Raw genomic sequence first — 21,924 nt, 5'->3', positions numbered from 1 at the left:
TCATTGATGCTGAAAAAAACCTCTAAATAGACTAAGTTATAGCGATTAAATTCAGTCCAAAACTCGTTTCCAAACTAGGTTTTTAGCTGAACTAAAAGGCATTAATTTAATATCATTTAAATTGATTTTCCAAACTAGGTTTTTAGCTGAACTAAAAAGCATTAATTTAATATAATTTAAATTGATCTACATTAACTCAGTCGCCTAATAATACAAACTTTTATAATGATTAGTCGTTTAACTAAGTCTGATAGCTATGAGCTCATCTAGTGCGGGAGGAGAAGATAGAAGGAAGGAATCTTTAGGCGAGACGTACAAAAACAGCTGCAACATTATGGCTGGGACAAGAGTTGAACACGGGATGCAAGTGTGAAACGGTAAATAAAAAAACTATGAATTATACTTTGGAATTGGCATGTCCAATCACTGCTGTGTGATTTTACACAAGAACATGCTATAACGTGGCAAGAGGGAGCATATTTCTAGTTCAGTTTTCGTTGTGTTCAATAAGCAGACACTATCATTTCATATGTGACTTCGATCTATGGAGAAGTTATGATGTTCTATTAAATAGGATTTGTAGCAATGGGATCTACAATAAATAGAATTAGTGAAAAGAATGGAGCTCCGGCAAGGGGTGCTCCGGCCAGGAATGGAAAAGGTTGAATTTTAGAAACCACGGGAATGTCCTCTGGACTCATGAAAACCACCTTCGTCCATTATTGACAGGCTTCAGCTTTAGTACAAGTTTCGCACGTTCAGCTTCAACTTCTGCATATTTGAGGCTCATGTCGAAGTAGCGCTCCTGCAAATCTTTTAGCTCTGTCTGAAGTGATGATATCTTACCCTCATATCCATCTCCTTCGACTACTACATCTTCATCCAACAACTTCTTGGGAGCATTTAATGGATCCTTGTACTCCTCGGTTAACAAGCTGAAACATAGGCAGAAATTAAAACATTGTGAATTAGACATAATGTGACGGGGGCGCATTGTTGTCTAAGATGACATTTTGATACTGTCAAATTTCAAATGTTTGTGCAAGCGAAAGCAGAGAGCACTTGTACCAACCTCTTAAGCTGGGCTTTGTACATATCATTTGCCTCCAAAGCCTCAGCTAGTTCATTCTCGAGTAGTTGGATCTTTGACAAAGAATCCAATCCTATACCTGGAGCATTTCCAGTATTAAAATTCGATTTCGTACCGACCTGCATTGGAGAAAGAATTTCAGAAATAAATAACCAACCATGTAGTCCATTATTTCATAGACAATACTTCTAAACTATTTGCCTCCTCTTTTTCATTTGGTGAGAAGTAATGTACAAGCTAATAATTTCCCTGATAAAAAGTTACATTAACTATTCTCAATTGAAAATGAGATATAAATTGTTCGTGCTGACCTGTGAGACACTGAATTCATCAGGAGTAGAAGAATTCATGTCACTGGATTCAGGACCAGAAGGGAGGCTTGCATCACTGAAACTATGTTGATCCTGTTTTGATGCTTTCCTCTGTTCAAGTTCCTCTCCAAGAGCTTGAGCTTTCTTCAGGCACTCCTGCTTCTCCTCTTCGAGGTATCTTATCTTCCTCTGGAATTCACTATTTGCTCTCTTAGCCCGAGCAAGCTCATTTTTCAGCTCAGCATCCTGAGCACCTATTGCTTCTCTTGCGGTTAAATCCCCATCCAGTCGCAAAAGCTTCTCCTCCAGGGCAACTTTACTCCTTTTGCAGTCTTCTAATTCAGACACAGCCCTCTGCATGTCAGAAATCTTCTGCATAGACAGGATTTTCTCGGTCTTCAGTTCCTCGTAATCCCCTGATAACATCTGCAATGAAGCTTCAAGCTTTTGATTCTCAAATTTGACCTCATTAAGCGATCTTTTAAGATCCAGAATCTCGTCTTGAAGAAGTGATGTTTTCTGCAATTGGATCTGAAGGCTGGAAGTTTCCTCTGCAACTTGTTGCCTCGCATATTCAGAAGCTTTAAGTTTTATTTCCAGCCCCTTAACACTGCTTTTATGTTTCTCTTCATTGGATTTGACATCTTCTAACAATTCAAGCAGCTTTTCATGATCAGCCATCAGAACTTCCTGATTTTGTTTGGAAGCAGCAAGTTCTTGCATAAGTCCAAGCACTTTAATCTCTGATTCCATCTGGAGGGTACAGAGGTTACTCTCAGATAATTCGAGTTTTCCTTGTAATTCTTGCAGAGAAGCTTCCAGCATAGCTCTACCTGAACGCAGATGAGACACTTCAATCACAGCTTCTGAAGCTGTCCTTTCCTTTTCTCCATGAGTTGCAGATATCTGTTCAGTCAGATGTGCAACCTCTCTTTGAAGATTCTCAACTTCAACTGTCTTCTCCAAGTGCATCTGGTTCAGAAAATTCTCCTCCATAGCAAGTTTCTCTTTATATTTCTTGTTTTCTTGAAGAAGTGAATCTAGTTCTATACCAAGTGCTTGCTCTTTTGAGGCAATTTCTTGCTGCAGCAATATATACTTTCCTTCAAGAGCTTCTACTTCCTTCGACATATTAGAAAAACACTTTTCTGAATCCCTTAACTCAGCTTCCAGAATTGTACAATGCTCATGTAACTGCATCTTTTGCGTCCTCAGTTCTGCATTTGATTTCTGAAGCACACTGCATTCTTCAATAAGACTTTCAGCTGTAGTTTGTAACTTTGGATTTGCTACTTTCAGATACCCGCACTCTTCTTGAGCTTCTAACCAACGCTTTTGCATGTCCTGCATCTTTTGCCTCGCATCAACCTTTTGTGCCTCCAATTCACTTTCCAGTCTTCTTATCTCTTCCCGGAGACTCATATTACTAGATTCCGAGTTATGCAATTCCTCGCTGGTTGATTCCCTATCGTTGGTCAAATATCTTAATTGTGCTTCCAAGCCACATATTCGCTCTGATAACTGTACATTTTCTTTTTCTAGTTCAGACAAGTGAACTTCCATCTCCAATTTGCCACTTTCCAGCTCTGACAACTTCCTTTCTAGGATCTCCTTGGCTGAAGCTTGTGAATCCCTGTTACTACTAAGCTTCGTCATTTCCTTTCGTAAATCATCCAAGCATTTAGAGGTCACCATGCTTTCTCTTAGCGTAACTTCAAGATTTTGCTCCAACTGCCATCTCTCGTTCTGAAGATTAGAAATCTGTGTTTCTAGCTCCGTTTGGGAATGCCTTAGAGCATCTATCTCTTGTTCATTCAAAGAATTAAGCTTATCCATGCCAGATATCTTTTCCAAAAGCTCCTTTTCTAAATCTGTCATCTCAGGTGTAGATTCCATTTGCATGCTTTCTGGTTGTGGACCACAAGTGCTGAAAGTATTTCCCCCTGAGTCATAAGCCTCCAAATTGTTCCGGAGCTCATCAGGATTCACCACTTTTGCTCTTACCTCTTTGCTTTGGTGAACTTCATTTTTGAACAAAGCAGATTTTGCTTCAAACAAATCTTTTAGCTGGACAAAACTGTTCAGAATAGACTTTGCTCTCTCTTTTTGATTAAACAAATCTGTATCATTTGAAATGACAGGTTTATCAAAAGCAGTACTACATTCTCCATTTATCGGAAAACATGGATCACATTGTTGCTTCTTCACATTGGCTAAACATGATTGGATGTGCTCCTGCAACTCAGATAATGTTTTAGCCATTTCAGTGGAAAGTTGTTGGCTAATTATTTCCTTCTTACGCATCTCTTCTTCAAGCTTGCATATTTGGGATCTCAATTTTCTAACCTCAGATTCAGAGGTTAAGAGAGAATGATTCCCCAAACATTCATTTGATGAAGGGCTAGTAGAGGCACCATACTTTTCTGACTCTTTGAGCTTAAGTACAAGTTCTAGATTTTCTTCTGTAAGCTCACTGCAATCTCTCTCAAGTTCCTCCATCTTCTGTGTCAGAACTTCAATTTCTTTAATCAGTTCGCGATCATCTCCATTTTGAAATTGAAGAGGATTAAGAGCTTTGAATAACTCTGCTTCCAAATTGGTGATCTTTTCATCCTTGGCAGCTAGTTTTTCTCTCCATTCTGCTTCGCAATCCATTAGAGTTTGAGTTTTTAAACTTTGCTCAACCTCAATTGCATGGATTTTGTTCTCAAGAGATCTCTCCGGAGGCTTGATAGTACTTTCTAAATTCTTTTGTGAATCTTGCAGTTGCTGAAACTCCAGCTCCAGGCTCCTGCTGTCCTCTGATTCAGAACCTACAGGTAAATCATCCAATTCCTGCTCAACAGTACTGCCTTCCATACCCGAATCACAAGAGGCCTCTCTTGTATCCTTAGCAAAAGATTTCTTCATTCGTTTGGTCTCCTCACTGTTTTGGACTTCAAGGTGATACTTTCCTGCTTTTTGACTTTTGGATTGAATTTTTGACAGATCGGAAATTTCTATTTTCTGTATTTCTATGGTATCTTCCAGTTCCTGAAGTATGGTAACAAGCTCAATGTTCGACTCTTGGGTTTTCTTTAGCTGTAAAGCCAAGTCAGCATTCGTTTCTTTCTGAAACTTTAATTCATCTTCTATTTCTTTCTGAAAATTATCCATTTCTTTGGCCTGAAACTTCAACTTCTCAGTGGTTGTTTGCTTTGCTACGGATTCCTCCAACAGGATCTTCAATTGTTCAATCTTCTGCTTCGAGCCATCACATTCTCTGTGCGATTCTGAAAGCTGCATTTCAAGACTTGCACAGTGCATTGATTGGTCTGATAAATCCTTCCGCATTTTTTCCAGATCAAACATTAATCTACGAGCATTTTGTTCCCACATCCTCGCTTCTGCTCGAAGCTCCTCAATTGTAGCTTCTGCAGCTTCCAGAAGATCTTTAGATGAATCAGCATTCCGTAATGGTGATGAGGCAACAGTTCTTGAAACCTGATTAAGACTTTCTCTTTGATTCTGAAGATGGCTTCGTGAAGCTGAATTAAAGGACGAGTGATTTGATCTGGAAGAATCATTAAGAGAATAAGATCCGTAAGAAGAACTGTTCTGGGAGCCAGTTGAATCTTGTCTCCCAACAAGATTGCTGGTGCCAATTAAGTTATTTTGCAGGGAATAATCCAATGAACCCTCCATTGAGTCAAAGCTATAGCGTGATCCTGATGCTGAGAAACTCAATTCCTGTGGCAGCAAACAAAGCCTTTGTTAACCACACCAAAATAAAATTTAAAAGAACATGCTATAATTGAGATGTTTCAGATGCTGACAAGTACAAGTATCAGACTAGTTCAGTGGTGCTCATTAGAAGAACAGCAACTAGAGGACTCAAAGTTTGTTGAGCATACTTCCCATAGCAGACAGATATCAAGACACAGTTACTTGATTAATTAAAACCAAAGACCTCTAGCTCAAATTGATACCCCAAAGATGTGAACATGTTTCCTGTTTCCTGAGCAACCCAAAGACTCTTTTACAGCAGCCAGGGCAAATCCAAGGCAGTAAGGCATGTTGGCTAAGCCTGACTCATTGGTTTTAGTCCATGACATCCACAAAAAGTAACACAGGTAGATTTGTGATATATGCACACACGTAGGGAGCATGGTCTTGTGACAGGTATACTTGAATAAAGCAATAATGACCAGGGTCTCACAGTGGAATTTTGTAAACAAAATACCAGTAGGTATGAATGCCTTAGCTCCATCAGCAACACTTATACTCGTTACTAATAAGTACATAACTAATAAATAATCCCATTTTCAGGAATTTATAAACTGTCCTTAAGCTTCAGATGAAGAGAAAATTATCAGAAAATAATTAAATAATCAAAATAAAAATCCATAATCTCATGGCTGTTCGTATGTAGTTTAAAACTAGGTCATTCACAAGGCTGGCAGCAGATGGCAAAATAATGCTTCAAGTGTAGATGTAACTGTAAAATAGCTTGAGTGGAATGTGAGCGTACCCTACTATGTTCTCCTGTACCAGATGCACTATCCAAATGGTTACTTGATGAGGATCCAACACTCCTGGCGACTGAGCTATCAGAAACATCAGATTTGTTTTCCATGTCAATGTAGTCAACAGCAATCACATCCTCTGCATATGAACCAGGCTCTTCAAACTGCTCCTCCCTTTAAAAGAGTCCCAAACTCATTCAAAACACAAAATAAATCTAATGCCGTGAAACCACAAGTTTTGCACTGAATAGCATACCTGGGTTTTGCTCTTGGTGTCAGGCACTGAATTCTAACCTGCAAACCAGAAGAACCGAAACGTTTTACACCAGTGATAGATTAGCAGTCTGGAATTTCAAGAAGCACGCAAGGAAAACAACGAGCTCTCAACATACAATCAATAATTGCATAATCTAGTGGAAACATAACTTGATATTCAATCTGATCTTTTATGTCAAGAAGCACACGGATAAAAATCCGTTAACTTGCCCTTATTTCATCGAGATTCCGATAATGCACTACAAGATATCTAACCCTCTAGCTGTAAGTTTCACCAATGTGTTTGCATTACCAAATCTTGTTCATTTCTCCATGTCCTTTTACCAAAACTTGTAGAGGGAAACAGGAATTTCATTAAAAACTCTGTGATGGTTAAAAATAAAAACAACTTTGCTTTCGCACGAAGAAATTGCCAGTCACAAAATAGCAAAAAATCCACAGCAACTCACTAGTAAAATGGTTCCATGGTTACACTTTTTCAACGGCAACGAAACAGGAACAGCAGTTTCTGCATTCCTATAACTCCCCAGATTAACCGTAGCCTCTCCAAGGATGCCCGATCTCGACGATCCCTGACAAAACAACACCATCATCCCAGTTCAATCAGATCACACATTAACAAACACTTAATCACATCAATGCCACTAACTAAATTAAACATCAGAATAATCAATTCATCATACCATGGAAACAACAAACTTGAAGAGACAATCATCAATCTCTTTCTCCGAAACCGGAATGGACTCCGTCAAACTCTCCGTCCATCGACAAGTTCCGTTCCTCACCGACCCTTTCCCAGATTTGGACAGCGTCTTTCCAGTTTCTACTGAAATTATGTACACAAAAAGCCTGTCCCATCCTTTTGGTACCTGGATTTTCCAAATTTACCACAACCCAAACAAAAAAATAAAACGCTAAACTTTAACAACAGTTAAGTGGATCTCCTCAATATAACAGCAGATTACAAAATTTTAAAAAAAGCAAGAAAAAAAGAGAGAGCGACCTGAAGAGCCTGGAAGCTGGAGAACTTGAAGTCAAGTGTGCCTCCAAATTTATCTGACTTGTGTTTGTGTAGCCTGAACATTTTTTTTTCTTCGATTTTTCTTCGATTTTCCTAATTCAGTTTCTGTTGAAATGCGCATCCATGGCAGTTGAAAATGTAATAAAAAGTTTGACGGACGCGGGGGGGAGTAAAGGGCACGGACAGGGAGAGGACTATAGACTATGGAGTGGTGAGTGAGCGTTTAAAAAAAAAACATTGGTTTGGTATGATTCTAAACTGAGAAATAAACTGAGAACCAAGACGGCCATTTAAAAATAAAAATCAATTCTTCAAGGAAAATGGTATAATTGTTTTTTATTTTTTTCCATTTAAATGTATTAAATTTTGATAAAAATAAAGTTGAATCAAACCGGAATCATCAGTTTTTATTTTTATTCAATTCAATAAATATTAAAATATTAAAAAAATCAATTTAATTATATTTTTAATCGAATCAAACTGTTCATTTAAATTGATATTCACACCTATTTATTTTATTTTATTTTTATTAATGTGGATGTTTGGGTCAGTTTACGTGTACCTCGACTAATCTCACGGACCCTAAAGTTAACGATCATATAAGTTTTCAGTAATATTAAAATTTATGAACTCGAACTGGTGACTTCTAAAAAATAAACCTAAAATCTGATTAGTTTCTATATCTTTATGTTTTATTCACTCCTATATGTTATGTATGGTTGCATTGCATTTAATGCCGTAACCCTTGTATGGTTATGTATTTATTATTTCCTGCTTCATTTTTTTTTCTTTATCAACCAAATTATATTTTGGAACCGGTTTATGTTCACTGGGGTTAAACTCCTCTTCAAAAAAAAAAAAAAAGATCAGTTATGTTGGAATTAATTAATGGATTTAAGAGGAATTGTGTTTGTTCTTCTGGGATTGAATTTCGGTTGACAGTATGCGAGTTTGGCGAAATTGTTTTTCTGTTATACGTTATTATATATTTGATGTGATAATTGTATGGTCCTAAAAATCTACATCGAATTAAAGTTTTGCTTTAAATAGCTTATTGATGACAAATGAAAAAACTACACAAGTATTAATGTAAGCAAATTTTTAAATATTTATATAAATATCTTGAATATTTATTAAATATTTTTATTAAATATCTTATAGCTTAAATATTTATATAAAATATTTCTTGAAATATTTATCTTAAAAAAATCTATACACAGAAAGTTTTATCTATCTAGACTATATATGTAAAAAATAATCAGAACTTATCTCTCTAAAACTCATATCTCCATACCTTAACAATGTTCGAGAAACATTCGAGTCAAGATAATACTTGTTATTCTCATTACCCATATAAACATTATAATTATTTAAATTTTATAGTGTTTTTCTTGCCGCTATCTCATAAAAAACACACTTAATCTTTCTACCGGGAATATTTTCCAGTCTATCATGACTTATATTGTTCATTCACAGCAACAACAAAGCCTTGTTATTGTTTATACTGAAAAATAAAATCACAATTTTGCAGGACTTAAGCTCATCTACGTGTTTACGTATGTATGAATTCGTTCACGCTTTCTTTCCTCTGTATTTTTTTTTTCTTATAAAGGAATATTTTGAATTGATTTTGGAATTGGGATTGAACTCCGTGCAAGAATCACGGGATTGAAGAAGAATTATGTTCTCATAATTCCTGGAGTTGAATTTTGGTTGACACGGTCGAGAAAATATGTAAGTATTAACCACTAAACTATTACTTAAAGTCATTACTTCTCTTTAGGAACTCTCTAGTTAGTTACCTAAGTACTTGTTTATGAAATTATTAAATAACTTTATCTTACCTGGATGCGTGTTTGACAGATTATTCCTCACTTACACATCATTATTTTCTTATAAAGGAATATTTTGAATTGATTTTGGAATTATTGGGATTGAACTCCATGTAAGAATCACGGGATTAAAGAAGTATTATTTTCTCATAATTCCTGGAGTCGAATCTTGCTCTAGAGCTTCTGCTCGTACGCGTATGTATTTATGTATTGAATGCCGTGGAAGATGATTTTTCCTTGTGCTGATCAAGGATGAGAAAAAAATTGAAAAATAAAAAAAAACAATTATCGAAAAAACCGAACCGTGAAAAAAAACCGATTAAACTACTTAAAATTTTGAAAAAACCGACCGGTTCGGTTTGGTTTCGGTTTTATAAGCTTAAAACTGAAAAAAACAAACCGAACCCAAACTGAGCTAGACCGGAAAAAAACCGAGTCAAACGGGAAAAACCGAGCCAAACCGGTTTGAACCGGTTTTGGTTTTTTAAAAAAAATAAAAAATTTTGGTTTGGTTATTTTTTTTTTTATAAACCGAGCCAAACTGAAAATAATCATCCATAAGTCAACTATTTTTTCACCTGTTTATTTTTCTTTTAATTTCTCTCGCCTAAAGTGAATTAAATTTTAATAATTACCCCCGACTCCTCTCAATAGATAATTTTATTTTGTTTTGAGTTAAAAAAATTTAGATTATTTTGGTGTTATTGTGTTCTTTTAATTTCTCTCGGTATTTATGTATTGAATGCCATGGAAGATGATTTTTCCTGTGCTGTGCTGATTAAGAGTGAGCAAAAAACCTGAAAAATCGAGAAAATCGAAAAAAAATAACTGAAAAATCGAACCGTGAAAAAAACTCGATTAAACCGATTAAAATTTTGAAAAAACCTATCAGTTCGGTTTGGTTATATAAGCCTAAAACTGAAAAAAACGAACCGAACCCAAACCGAAAAAAACCGAGCCAAACCGAAAACCAAGTTGAACCAGTTTTTATCCTAAAAAATCGAACCGAACCGAACCAAGACCAATTGGTTTGAACCGGTTTCAGTTTTTTTTAAAAAAAATTCGGTTTGATTATTTTTTTTTATAAAAACCGAACCGAATCGAAAATAATCACCGCTAGTGATGACATGTGCCAACTCTGTTTTCGCCTGTTTATTTTTCTTTTAATTTCTCTCGCTTAAAGTGAATTAAATTTTAATAATTATCCCCGACTCCTCTCAATAGATAATGTTCATCTCCCGGGATTCCTCACCCTGTCTTCTTGTCTTCTTGTCGTTTTAGTTCAAAATAAATCTTGCTAGCTCATGATTTCACATGATTCTGGAGAGTTGGTGCACAAGAGGCTGGGGTTGTTAGGTTTCTGTCGAAACTTAATTGAATTCACACACTATTTCATGCTAGAAGCCAATAACATGTCTTATGATTTGTTCAAAGCGTGGCATCATTCCTTCCAATTACTTTCAATCATTTTAATAAATTTTTTTTTTTCACCCCTTGGGTATTTTACCCAGGTTAAAGTTTATAAATAAAGATTTTTCTATCATGCTGATATCAGCATATATCCTTTGCTTTTCTGCCTCGAACAAGACGCAGTGGACATTAAAAAAAAATAGAGTTTTTTTTTTAATTCTAAACTTGCGGTTTTAAATTATAGAGAAAATTATTTTTTATATATTCAAAAATTAAAACACTTTAAAATTGTTTTGGAAATAGAGGTTTTTTTTTTAATTCTAAACTTGCGGTTTTAAATTACAGAGAAAATTATTTTTTATATATTCAAAAATTAAAAAACTTTAAAATTGTTTTAGAAATAGCTCGCAAACTAAATAACGGTTAGAATGAATATAAGATAAAAAAAAACCCAACGAGAAAAAATAAGAAAGAAATCTAAAAAATAATTAGAAAAATAAATAAAAATCTAAAATAGCATATTATAGATTGGATTTGGGATCCTCTCATGGATGGGGCCTATAGAACATAATAGTTTAGCTCAATTTAATAATTAAATTAAATTTTATTTTTATTTTTATTTTAAAAAAAACTCATTTGAGATGGTTATAATTTTTTTTTAAAAGGAACTTTGCTTTATCCATTTTTTTCATAGACATATTTTTATGTCACAACAGGCAAGTGAATTTGCTTTTACATTATCATCTCGGGACTTCAAATTTAGAAAAAGTCTAGTATTTATTTTAAAAGGGAAAGATCTACCCAAGAACCAACTATAAAGCTAGAGCTGGCAGAAATCATTATAATTAGGAAAATAACAATCGTTGACGTGGACAGGTCTTCATTTATTTACCGAGGGGTGAACATGTCTTGAATTGACTTTGCTGTAAAGCAACGGTGGCTTGATGCCAAAATGACAGTGATCCAGCAGCGAACTTCACACCAACTACTAAAATTGACACAGATCTGTTTCGTTGCCTTACGCAAATTTATAGTACGATCTATTCTTTTTTTTTACGGTACCAATCCATGATTTACTGGTACACCAACAAGTTTTCATTCATGCATATTATCAATTATTTAATTTTAAAAAATAACTTAACTGGTTAGCTTTTCTCTTCAATAATCACGAGTTTGACTTCTTATAAAATTACTGGAGGTCTACATAGTTGTTATTTTTATAATTCATAAAATTAGTTAAAATACATATAAATTGACTTATACACCCATAAAAAAAAATTGGTTAGCGATTTAGATTGCAAGTTGGCTGGGTCACCACATGAATAAGTGAATTAAACAATCTAATTTTGTAATTTTTTTTTTAAGTAGAACAACATAATTTTAGTATAAAAAATCTGATTTTAAATAAAACCTTATCAGAGCTAAACTGGATTTCGGGTCGACAGGGTCTTATACTATGATAAGACATGCCAGCATAATTCCAAATAAATATAGCTTCTCGGGAAAATGTGAAAATCTCGCCTTCGGCGATGTTTTGAATGGGATGGGCTAGAGAAAAATTCGGTAGGGACAAGCATCGAGGGCGCCATCAAAGCGATTGGCGAAAAAGAAAAAAAAAGGAGAACGCGAGACCATGGAAAAAAAAAATCAATTACAGAATATATTTGAAAAAAAGGAAACCTGCACGAAACAAACAATTTGAATTTTGAAGGCTGAAGAAGAAATGAAAATGATATGTAAGGAATACAGTTTGATAATTCCTTAAGTAACGACAAGCTATTTGGCAACATATCCGTCGTGCCTTCGAAAGACAGCCACAGAGGTACAGTAGAATGGTTCATGCTTGGACAAGACAAGATTCGAAGTACGTACAAGCAAATCATGTGAAATGCTAACATGAATCCATCACTCGCGGTGACTTTATTGAATCTTTTTTTTTGAAAGATTTAAGTTTTCTTTTATTTTGAGATTTAAAATGTGTGGTTAATGAGTTTTTCTATATTATTTTTATGGGTTTGTTTCTATGTTACACTTTTCTTTTTAAAATATTTTTTAAATTAATATTTTTTTAGTGATATGTTATGATTTTAATGTGCTCACATAAAAAATAAAAATAAAATAATTCTAATATAGTTTCAATTGAAAAATATTTTTGAAAAACATTCTATACCACAATATTTGACATTTTATTAATATTATTGAGTTAAAACCTTCTAACTTTTTTTTATTATAAAATCTAATGCGAGTTTATTTGTTTGAATAAAAAATGGCATTTTGATTAATTTTTTTTATAGTTGCCTTTTCTTTTTATTTTATATATAAAAAATTATATATTTTTCTAATTACGTATAAATGAAAACTAAATTTCGTCTCAAAAGTAATTTAAAGTCACATCTCCATGTATTGATTGGGTTTTATCGCTAGGATCGGCGTCGTTTCCTTCATGGTTATGCTTTTGATCTCACTATCACTGACCATTCGTGTGTTGAAGGTAATTGTCAGCGTGGGCTCAAAGACTCATTGGCCGATGGTTGAAGGTTTGGGCCTTTGACCTGAAAGTGTAGACTGTAGAGACTAGAGTCGTTCTACGCTTTGCTATGACATCTTCTTACGTCAAACAGGGAATAGATTAAAGAGGTAATGTGAAAATGTTAGCCCAAGAGGGAATAGGCTAAGGAGAATGAGTGGAAGTCTCTAAAAGAAAGCATCCAAACAATATACTATTTTTCTTTGGACTTTTTTAGCATGAAAGTATAGTATATACTTTTATTACTAATAAAATTGCAGAATACAGTACTTTCCTAGCTAGAACCCTAGCACCTCCTGACAATTCCTTACTCCATTACCTTGTCCGTACCTATATAAAATTGCAGAATATCTTTTCTTGCCCCCTCAAGTCAATCTCCTAGAATCGAGGAAGTTCTTGCTCCTGTGTTCATGAGATGCTATGTATTCAATAAAACTCGCAAAGTCTGTGTCCTTATAACGCCTTGGATTAGCATCATCGATGAGCTTTGGCGACGGTCGAACCATGCTGCCAAAAGGTAAACTGTGTAACGAGGCAATGGAGATCCGAGACTTCGAAGGATTGACTAGTACTCTATGGAGCACACTCCTGTATCTCCCATTGCTGAAAATCTGCCAAATGATTGCAAGAAAAAAGGTTAATTAATTATGATTGAGTTATTAATTAATCAATGTAAACTGTTAAACTTAGCAATTAGTGTTTGATGAGCTAGCTAACCTCGAGATGATCACCAACATTAATAACAAATGAATTAGGGATTGGTTCCACTGTGACCCATCTCCCTTCATGCTGAATTTGGAGACCCTTAACTTCATCTTGGAGGAGCAGTGTAAGGAAGCCATAGTCTGAATGGGGTGGTATGCCAAGTGTGAGGTCAGGTTCAGGACATGAAGGATAGCAGTTGACCACAAGGAGTTGGCTCCCATCTTGAAACTCCTTAATTATATGATGATCACCATCATTTTCATCAATATCTTTTGTTGTTTCAGCCAATCCTAGGCTCTCTAGTATCGCCCTCACAACCATTATATACAAGAATTTTGTTTCTTTAGAGTAGTTAACCGCCGCTTGCCTGTTAAAAAAATCCAATATGGAATCAGTGATTAATTATTAAAGGAGACACAGTTGACATTAATTATAATTAAAAAAAATTTAATTAATTATCTACTCAAGTTTATTTGATTGAGTAGGTATTGAAGAAAAGACCAAGTTCACAGCATCATGCTAGAAGCATGAGGCTCAAAAATTAGATGCAATATTACTTGGTGGAGTTTCTTACCTTAGCTCCGTAGGAGAAGAGGGCCAATAAGGAAGAACATCTGAAAGGGGATGGCAATCAAGCTTTAAGAAGTCTCTCCAGCAAAACACTCTATCTTTGTTCTGGTTAAAACTTGTTCCATATCTAACTGGTGCACGCATATCTTTTGACATGTACTTCGATCTCTCCTCGAAAGAAAGCTCGAAGAATTTCCTTCCTGCTTCAATCATGTCGAGGATGGATTGACATGCAATGCCATGATTTATCAACTGCATAAACAAAAATCAGAAACGAAGTTTGCCGGAGAGAGAAATCGATTAGCTGGAGTGGTAACTTATACATACCTGAAAAAAACCATATTCCTCACAAGCTTTTGAAAGGGATTTGAGTGCATGAATTCTATCTGGACCTTGCAGCTGAGCAAAATCGATTATTGGTAGCTTGAAATTAGTAGCGCCATCTTTTTTTGGGAAAATAGGACGGTCCAATGCCGGCAATATGTATTTTCTAGGCACTTTTGTTATCCCTCTCTCGCATAGATGTTGCACTCCTTTGTGGAACTCGTGACTCTCTAGTAGCTCCTCTTCTTTGTAATGAGTTTGAACCTCCAAGACTATTGCCGGTGACATACCTGAAATCCAATTAAATATCTATATAATCGAATATGTATGTAAGCTAATTATATAGTATATATGGCAAAAGAAAGAAATCAATAGCAAGAAACGAGCGTGACCTCTTGAACCACAGTACTATATATATCTGGCTAATTAACTATCTTGAGAGAGAGAGAAAAGAGAAACAGAATTAATGGTTATGGGGTGAAGAGGAATATTGAAAGAGAGGTGTTTATATAGGGAGAACTGAGAAGGGAAGGGAAGTCATCCGATGGCACAAGTCTTCGGAAACCAGCTTTGCTTTTGCAAAAAATATGGACTTTTTTTTCTTTTTTTTATGAACAGGATCGAAATTACATGGACGCATTCCATTCCATGCAATCGTGACCCTTGACTTGGTTCAGACAACATCCTCAGGCAGTGGTGAGAAAAGGCTTTACATGCATGCCCCCGACAATAGAATATTTAAAGTCCATAGATTTATGTAGCATATATTCATTTGGTGGGCTGATGGATGGAATTTATTAGATACAATAAACCTGCACCGGATAGAATAACATTATCCTATACGAAGGTATCAGGATAGAAATATATGTGTGGCTAAGATTTAAATTGAGAATGTGTTTGGTAATACAGTTTAATTTTTTAAAAAATATTTTTTTATAATTTTAATATATTGATATTAAAATAAAAAATATTATTTTAATATATTTTTAATTAAAAAATACAATTTGATTTTATATCATTTAGGAATGAGATTCAATAATGCAACCCATTCTAATATAAAGAATTTCTATATGTATAATTTAAAATTAAAATTTTCATATAATGAATTTATGTGTACGTACGTATAATCGAAATTTGAAATTTTCATAAATTTTCCTTATCCTTTGATCATTAAAAAGATCGGTACTGTTGTTATAAAAACCATTAATTTTGCACTATTACTATAGAGGATTACTTTTTGATATATAGCTAGAGTTGTTGATATATATTCCATGATCAGAGCACGGGCACTCGTGCTCTGTTTACTCTCACTAATTATATATATACGGACATGAGAGCGGCCATCCCTGGTTAATTAGGCTACAAATCAACTAACTATAAGGACTATGATCTAGGAAACTTGAGATGGAAAACGAAGATGGTGCTATTTAAATATTCTATTGTATATATAGCCAAGGTATATCCTAGCTACTGTTCTTCCCATCGGTCTTGGATTGATTACGAGAAAAAATAAAGTCAAATATATGAATATGAGTTTGCAACTAATAATCTCTCACCAACTTACTCTCATCATGACGCTTAATTATTAGTTATTGTTTGGTGAGTCCTAATACGCCTCACCTTCCTCTAAGTCAAATACTGTTGCAGAAAGAGACCGTTTAGGGTTTTATAGCTGTATACTACATATATAGGCGAAACAGCGATGGCTAAGGGATTAGTGGTCGTGCGAAGATGAGATGCCCTGCAGGATTGTCTATTGTCTGGCCCTTTTATTTTTCATTCGGTGCATGCATCAGTTCCACACAAGTCTCTGCAAAATTTTCTAATCACATATCTCAGTTGACATGTCCTTTTGAAGACCCGGGAGGGGGGCTTTTTTTCCTTAAAATCTGAAGTCAACTGTAATTTTTTTCATTTTTTTAATGCTAAGTGAAGTCAAAGGCTTCTATTTTCCAACGTTGCACGGGAGCCTTACGTTGCGAAGAACACATAATCCACGTCCATCAAGAACATGTTTGATTGGATTAGTTTTATATATATATATATGTAGAGCTATGTATTAATTAGATCTTATAATATTTCGATGATAAGAAATATTCTCAAATTATTTTGTGCATTAATCAAAGATTATATCCTCTTCGTATGATTTTAATTAAATCGCATCTGTTTGATAAATCTAAGAAAAAAATAAAAATTCCTGAATGATTGTTCCAATATTTAAATTCATAAAATAATAATAATAATAATAAACTGTACATAATCTACCAAATCAATCTATTGGAGTTGACTTTACAATAATATAAAAGAAATTGAACATACCATCATAATTGTGGTAGTAGATAAATGGTGGACTTTGAGACCGCGAAGCATTCACCGATGAACTGAATCTGGGATATGACGTCGAAACTCCACACCTCCAAGTTTTCAAATACTAAATAAACTGTCGGTCGGTTGAATATACATGAATTAGAAAATTTAAGAATCCTCTTATAATAACCATCTAACTGATGATTCAATGGTAAGAGTTTGGGACCAAGAGATTTACTTCTTCTGTGGTCTCAAGTTCGAGCCCTGTGGTTGCTCATATAATAACCACTAGAGACTTACATGGTCGTTAATTTCAAGGCTCGTGGGATTAGTCAAGATGCACGCAAGTTGGTCCGAATACCCACATTAAACTATATATATATAAAAAAATCATCGTCTAATATTTGTTCCTGCACATTAACACACGTGGTCTCTGCAAGGTAGTAAATCAAGTAATCTTATTCTAAAAAAAAATAAAAAATTGAGTGATGCGTATGAGCAATATATATAAGAAGGTGTTAAGGGGGTGCGGTGCAAGCTGCTATATATCCAATCAAGCTGTTAATCACCGTATGGACATTCGACATTTGTTACAGTACTTTTGATAACCGTATGAACATTAATCTAGCTAATTCTTCACCTAATCCATGCCCCATGCTCATGATTCTCCTTCGTCTTGCCTATTAATTGCTTGTTTGAATTTATGATATTGATAATAGTTTAAAATGTTTTTTTATTTAGAAATATATTAAAATAATTTTTTTTATTTTTTAAAAATTATTATTAATACTAGCACATCAAAATAATCTGAAAGCATAATATTTTATTTTTATTTTAAATAAAAATAAAAATAAAAATAAATTTTAAAATTTAAAATTTTTAAAAATATAATGTGCACGTATTTCTAAACACTCCCTATCTCCTTTACAATATTCTATTTTTTAATGATGGCATTTTCGTGGACAATAATATCGAAGGATAATTTATTTTCTGAATGTTTAAAAATTATTATACAAGCGATAAACCCACTCACTAGCTCATCCAATACCACAAAATAATTTGAAGATATTTGGAGTTTAATGTGTACGCAAGTACCCTTGTTTTCTAGCCATGTAACTTTGGCAATTGATTAATTAACATCTTATTTAAATATTTTACCAGGTAATGATTAATTGATCATTAATTAGATAAAAGATTTATAGTAGTTTTTGCACTGTGTCTGTTTTTTTTTTATTTTAATTTGAAAAAAATATCAAATTAATATTTTTAAAATTGATTATGTGCTGGTGTAAAAAATAAAAAAAAATATTACCTTAATATATTTTTAATTAAAAAATTCAGTGCTACATTACTAACACATAGGATGTCATTTTTTAATTTGAAATGCAATGGATGCGACAGAGCTATTGATTTTTTTGAATTTCACTATAAGAACCACTGGAGCATCTTTCTTTCCTTTGCATTTTGATTTTTCTTAGCAGCTCACACGTAAAAGCCTTATAGAACCAATAAGATTCATGGATGAAGAAGCAGATTGCAGTGTTAGGCCCGTGTGTCACCAAAGAAGAGGCCGCGTTAGTGGTGGGTCTTCTAATGGTTTTTTTTTTTTTTTCTTGTATGGATTGTTGTTTTTTTAGTTTAATTTTTTTTTTAGTATTTTTAGATCATTTTGATGTACTAATATCAAAAATTATTTTTTTCAAATAAAAATATTATTTTAATATATTTTCAAATAAAAAATATTTTAAAAAATAACTGATATTACACTATTAAACATGTCGCATGAATAATGATTCTCTTAATATTTTTTTTTTTTTGTGTTCATGGATACTATGTTAATTAATGGATCCATCAAGAATTCATAATATAATTGATATTTATTCCATTTTATATTGTTTGACTCGAAAGAGGGTGGGTTCCATTTACATGTATTATTAGATTTACTTAGAGGCTTTTACGCATTGTCCACTCGAGTTCAATGCAATCAACGTAAGGACTTCACAGGCACGTTATTTATGTTTTCATGTTTTCTTCCAGCGTCGACAAATAAAGCAAGATCTAGTGTGCTGGAATTACTTAAACTTTTCATTAAATAATGCGGTGGTTTATTATTGATTATTTTATTATATGATCCATAGAATTCGAGAGACTAATTTCTTTATCACAATAGCCACATCATTAGCAATTATTTTCGTAAACAATTCAAGTATTCCAAGCATCACACCTTCTTCAATACCATCATGATCGAAGCGACCGAGTACGTTCTCGTTTCTACATTCCTTTCGGTCCAGAGTCTAGAAGTGGATGTTCTTTAATTTGTCAGCTTTCTAAGGCTGGTCCAAGGTCTAAAAGTGGGCTCTTCAATTTTTAAACTTTGCTAGGGTTGATAATTTGGTCTGTTTGACAACCCCCCTTGCCTTCTTGGCAACAACTGTGAGTGCTGGCTAAGGTTTTAAATTTGTTTTTTATTAGTTACAAGTTTAAGTTCTCTTACAATTATTAGAAGTTCACGTGATCATCAACTTCAGGATCCATGAAATTAATCGAGATACACACAAGTTAATCTAAATACCTACATTAATTAAAAAATAATAATTAGTACTAGTACCTAAAATAAATTAGTGGACCTTTTTTTCTCCGCTGTCCATAGCTACAAGAGAGACTTGTTGGCTTTTTTTAGTCTCCTTGAAATCTTCTTCGAGTTGCATGATATATGCGATTGATGAGGCTGAATATTAATTTCAGGTGTATAGATAGTCAAGAGAGTTCGGTGAAAGCACTTAAAGAGTTAAAGTAAACCTTCTCTACGTGGTTTCGAATTAAATTATTCAAAAGGACTGATTTATATAAATTAATTTGAGCTTTGAATCCACATTTACAATGAGTTACATGGGATACAACAATTCTTCCAGGAATGACTAATTTGGTTGCCCCTGGGCCTTGGATGTTCATACTAGTTTATTAGACTCGTTTTTTTGTTTATTTGGGCTGACAAACTTGAGGCCTGCTTGAGAAATCAATGTACGAGCTTTCTTTTAGGGTCCGCTTTTGCCTTTGTGGGTCAAAAGTTTAAAATAAAGCCCATGTTTTAATAACCTAGTTAATAGACCGCCGAATCAATGAACGAATAGAAAGCCCACCTGTTCCTCCTCCTTTTTTTTTTCTTAAAAAAAAGAAAAGGAAAAAGATAAAACAGCAAGTCTAATGTGTACTAGTTTAATTTTTAAAAAATATGAAAAAGAATGTCAAGATGACGGAGACTTTTTTTTATTGTATCTTTAAACATTTAAACCTGCCTCCATAGGTACATAGGTAGATATTAAAACCTCTAGCTCCTATTGTTTACCTCATTTAGGTTTTTAATTAAATTATATGAAAGATAACTTGATTTAAATCGATTAATTTTATGTATTTAAAAATAATTTGAATAACCGGTAAAATCATGATTTTATTTTTTAAAAAATTTTAAAATCACAATTTTTTTAGAAAATACCGAGACAACGACATATTGAATTAACCCCGGTCCCTCCGCGATCCTGGTCATGGATTTTATTTAGTTTAATAACTTTTTTTATAAACCTTTTTATTTATATATACAATAAAAATAGAATATTGCAAAATTAAACACCAACTCTAAATCAAATATTTTTTGTTGAGACCATGATAACCTATGAAAAACAAACAAAAACAAACACTGTAGTTTATTTCCTAATCAATTCAGTATTGAAGAATGAAATAAAAAAATAATAATTTTAAAAAATAAAGGATCAAATAAAAAAACATATCTGGTCGATGGGTAAGCATATCCAGTCAGTGAGTAAACATGTTAAACTCATGAATCGGGTAGCTTGGGCTAGCACGCCAAACCCGTGAATTATAATTTGTTTTTATTATGACTACTTTTTATTTAACTATACAATAATAAAAATAAATGATCATAAAATAAAACACCAATCCAATATCAAGATATTTTATTAAAATCATGATAATCTCATAAAAAATAAAAAAAAAATCAATTATAAAATTAAATTATAAATCAACCTAATATTTATAAAATTAAATTGTCAATAACAATGTACAAAGTTTGACTGGGTCTGATGAGTCAATGGAATCTCTGAATTTCCTTCACCATCCGATGGGTGGGTCTGCTCGAGACCTCACTAAAATGCCCATTGTTTGCTAAAATCTGCTATCAGGACACGGATTAATTTGCATGCTGTATTTGAATTTTAAAATCTCACTTGAAGTGTATGAATTTCTTAGTGAGGTATATAAAAAAAAAACGAGATAACTAAAATATTTATATTAGATGCTAGTTTCGTCTATTTATTTTAACCTAAGTAACCAACAACTGATACATAACAGTCTGTGAAGAAAAAAACCAATAATAATTAACTCTAAGCCGTGTAATTTAACTAGTCAGTTCTAATTTTTTTTTTTATAGATCATCAGTTTGAGTCCCACAAATCTCAGGATCACTAGAGATTTATATGCTCATTAACTTTAGACCCGTAGAATTAATTAAGCTACACCTAAACTGATCAAAATATCTACATTAATAAAAGGAAAAAAAAAATTATTTTATCTGTCTCCTTGCATCTGTGAAGAGGTGATATAAAATAAAAGGACCCTTCGACGTCGGCGGGGAGTGGGAGAAGCAAGGAATCTCGAAAAGGACTTTTCTACATTAGAAACTGAAAAATATAATTGTGTACTGTTTTTCTTGCTGTTCGTGGCTGGCACGGTCAACAGTAGGGAGTGTAGATACTGTACCACTGGCCACTATATAAAGAACAGTAACGTGATGGTGACTGATGAGTTGAATTTTAGCAGTGTTTTAAATCAGATTTTATTTATTTATTTATTTTAAATTAGTTTTTCTATCCATAAATACAAGGCATCATACTCTGAGTTTAAAAGAAATTAAAGAGGGATTTATGAACCAATCAATCGATTTGCAAGTTAAGGGCATATATTTTTTTATTTATAGAAGTAATTGAAGGGCATCCTTTCACAAAGAAATTCATCATTTGAAAAGAGTAAAGA

The 21,924-nt window shown here is 33.5% G+C and overlaps 2 protein-coding genes across 2 annotated transcripts; both read right to left on the bottom strand.

The window, feature by feature from the left end:
* Window positions 1-370: 370 nt before the first annotated feature.
* LOC18101339 (uncharacterized) lies at window positions 371-7,437 on the bottom strand. The gene is made up of 8 exons (XM_006379445.3): window positions 7,186-7,437; window positions 6,866-7,051; window positions 6,632-6,754; window positions 6,163-6,200; window positions 5,912-6,080; window positions 1,402-5,130; window positions 1,073-1,209; window positions 371-935 (listed from the first exon to the last, which is right to left on the bottom strand). Exons 1-8 carry the CDS (start codon window positions 7,264-7,266, stop codon window positions 698-700), a joined length of 4,701 nt encoding a protein of 1,566 aa, XP_006379507.3. The 5' UTR covers window positions 7,267-7,437; the 3' UTR covers window positions 371-697.
* Window positions 7,438-13,181: 5,744 nt separating this feature from the next.
* Window positions 13,182-15,131, bottom strand: LOC18101338 (probable 2-oxoglutarate-dependent dioxygenase SLC1). The gene is made up of 5 exons (XM_024606674.2): window positions 14,964-15,131; window positions 14,575-14,861; window positions 14,252-14,499; window positions 13,690-14,044; window positions 13,182-13,583 (listed from the first exon to the last, which is right to left on the bottom strand). The coding sequence occupies exons 2-5, from the start codon at window positions 14,857-14,859 to the stop codon at window positions 13,338-13,340; spliced, it is 1,134 nt and encodes a 377-aa protein (XP_024462442.1). The 5' UTR covers window positions 14,860-14,861; window positions 14,964-15,131; the 3' UTR covers window positions 13,182-13,337.
* Between the last annotated feature and the right edge of the window lie 6,793 nt (window positions 15,132-21,924).

This window comes from Populus trichocarpa, chromosome 8 (genome assembly GCF_000002775.5).
Source record: "Populus trichocarpa isolate Nisqually-1 chromosome 8, P.trichocarpa_v4.1, whole genome shotgun sequence".
In the NCBI taxonomy this organism is placed as follows: domain Eukaryota; kingdom Viridiplantae; phylum Streptophyta; class Magnoliopsida; order Malpighiales; family Salicaceae; genus Populus; species Populus trichocarpa.
Note: the sequence above shows the minus strand (reverse complement) of the source record. Positions and strands in the feature narration are given on the sequence as shown.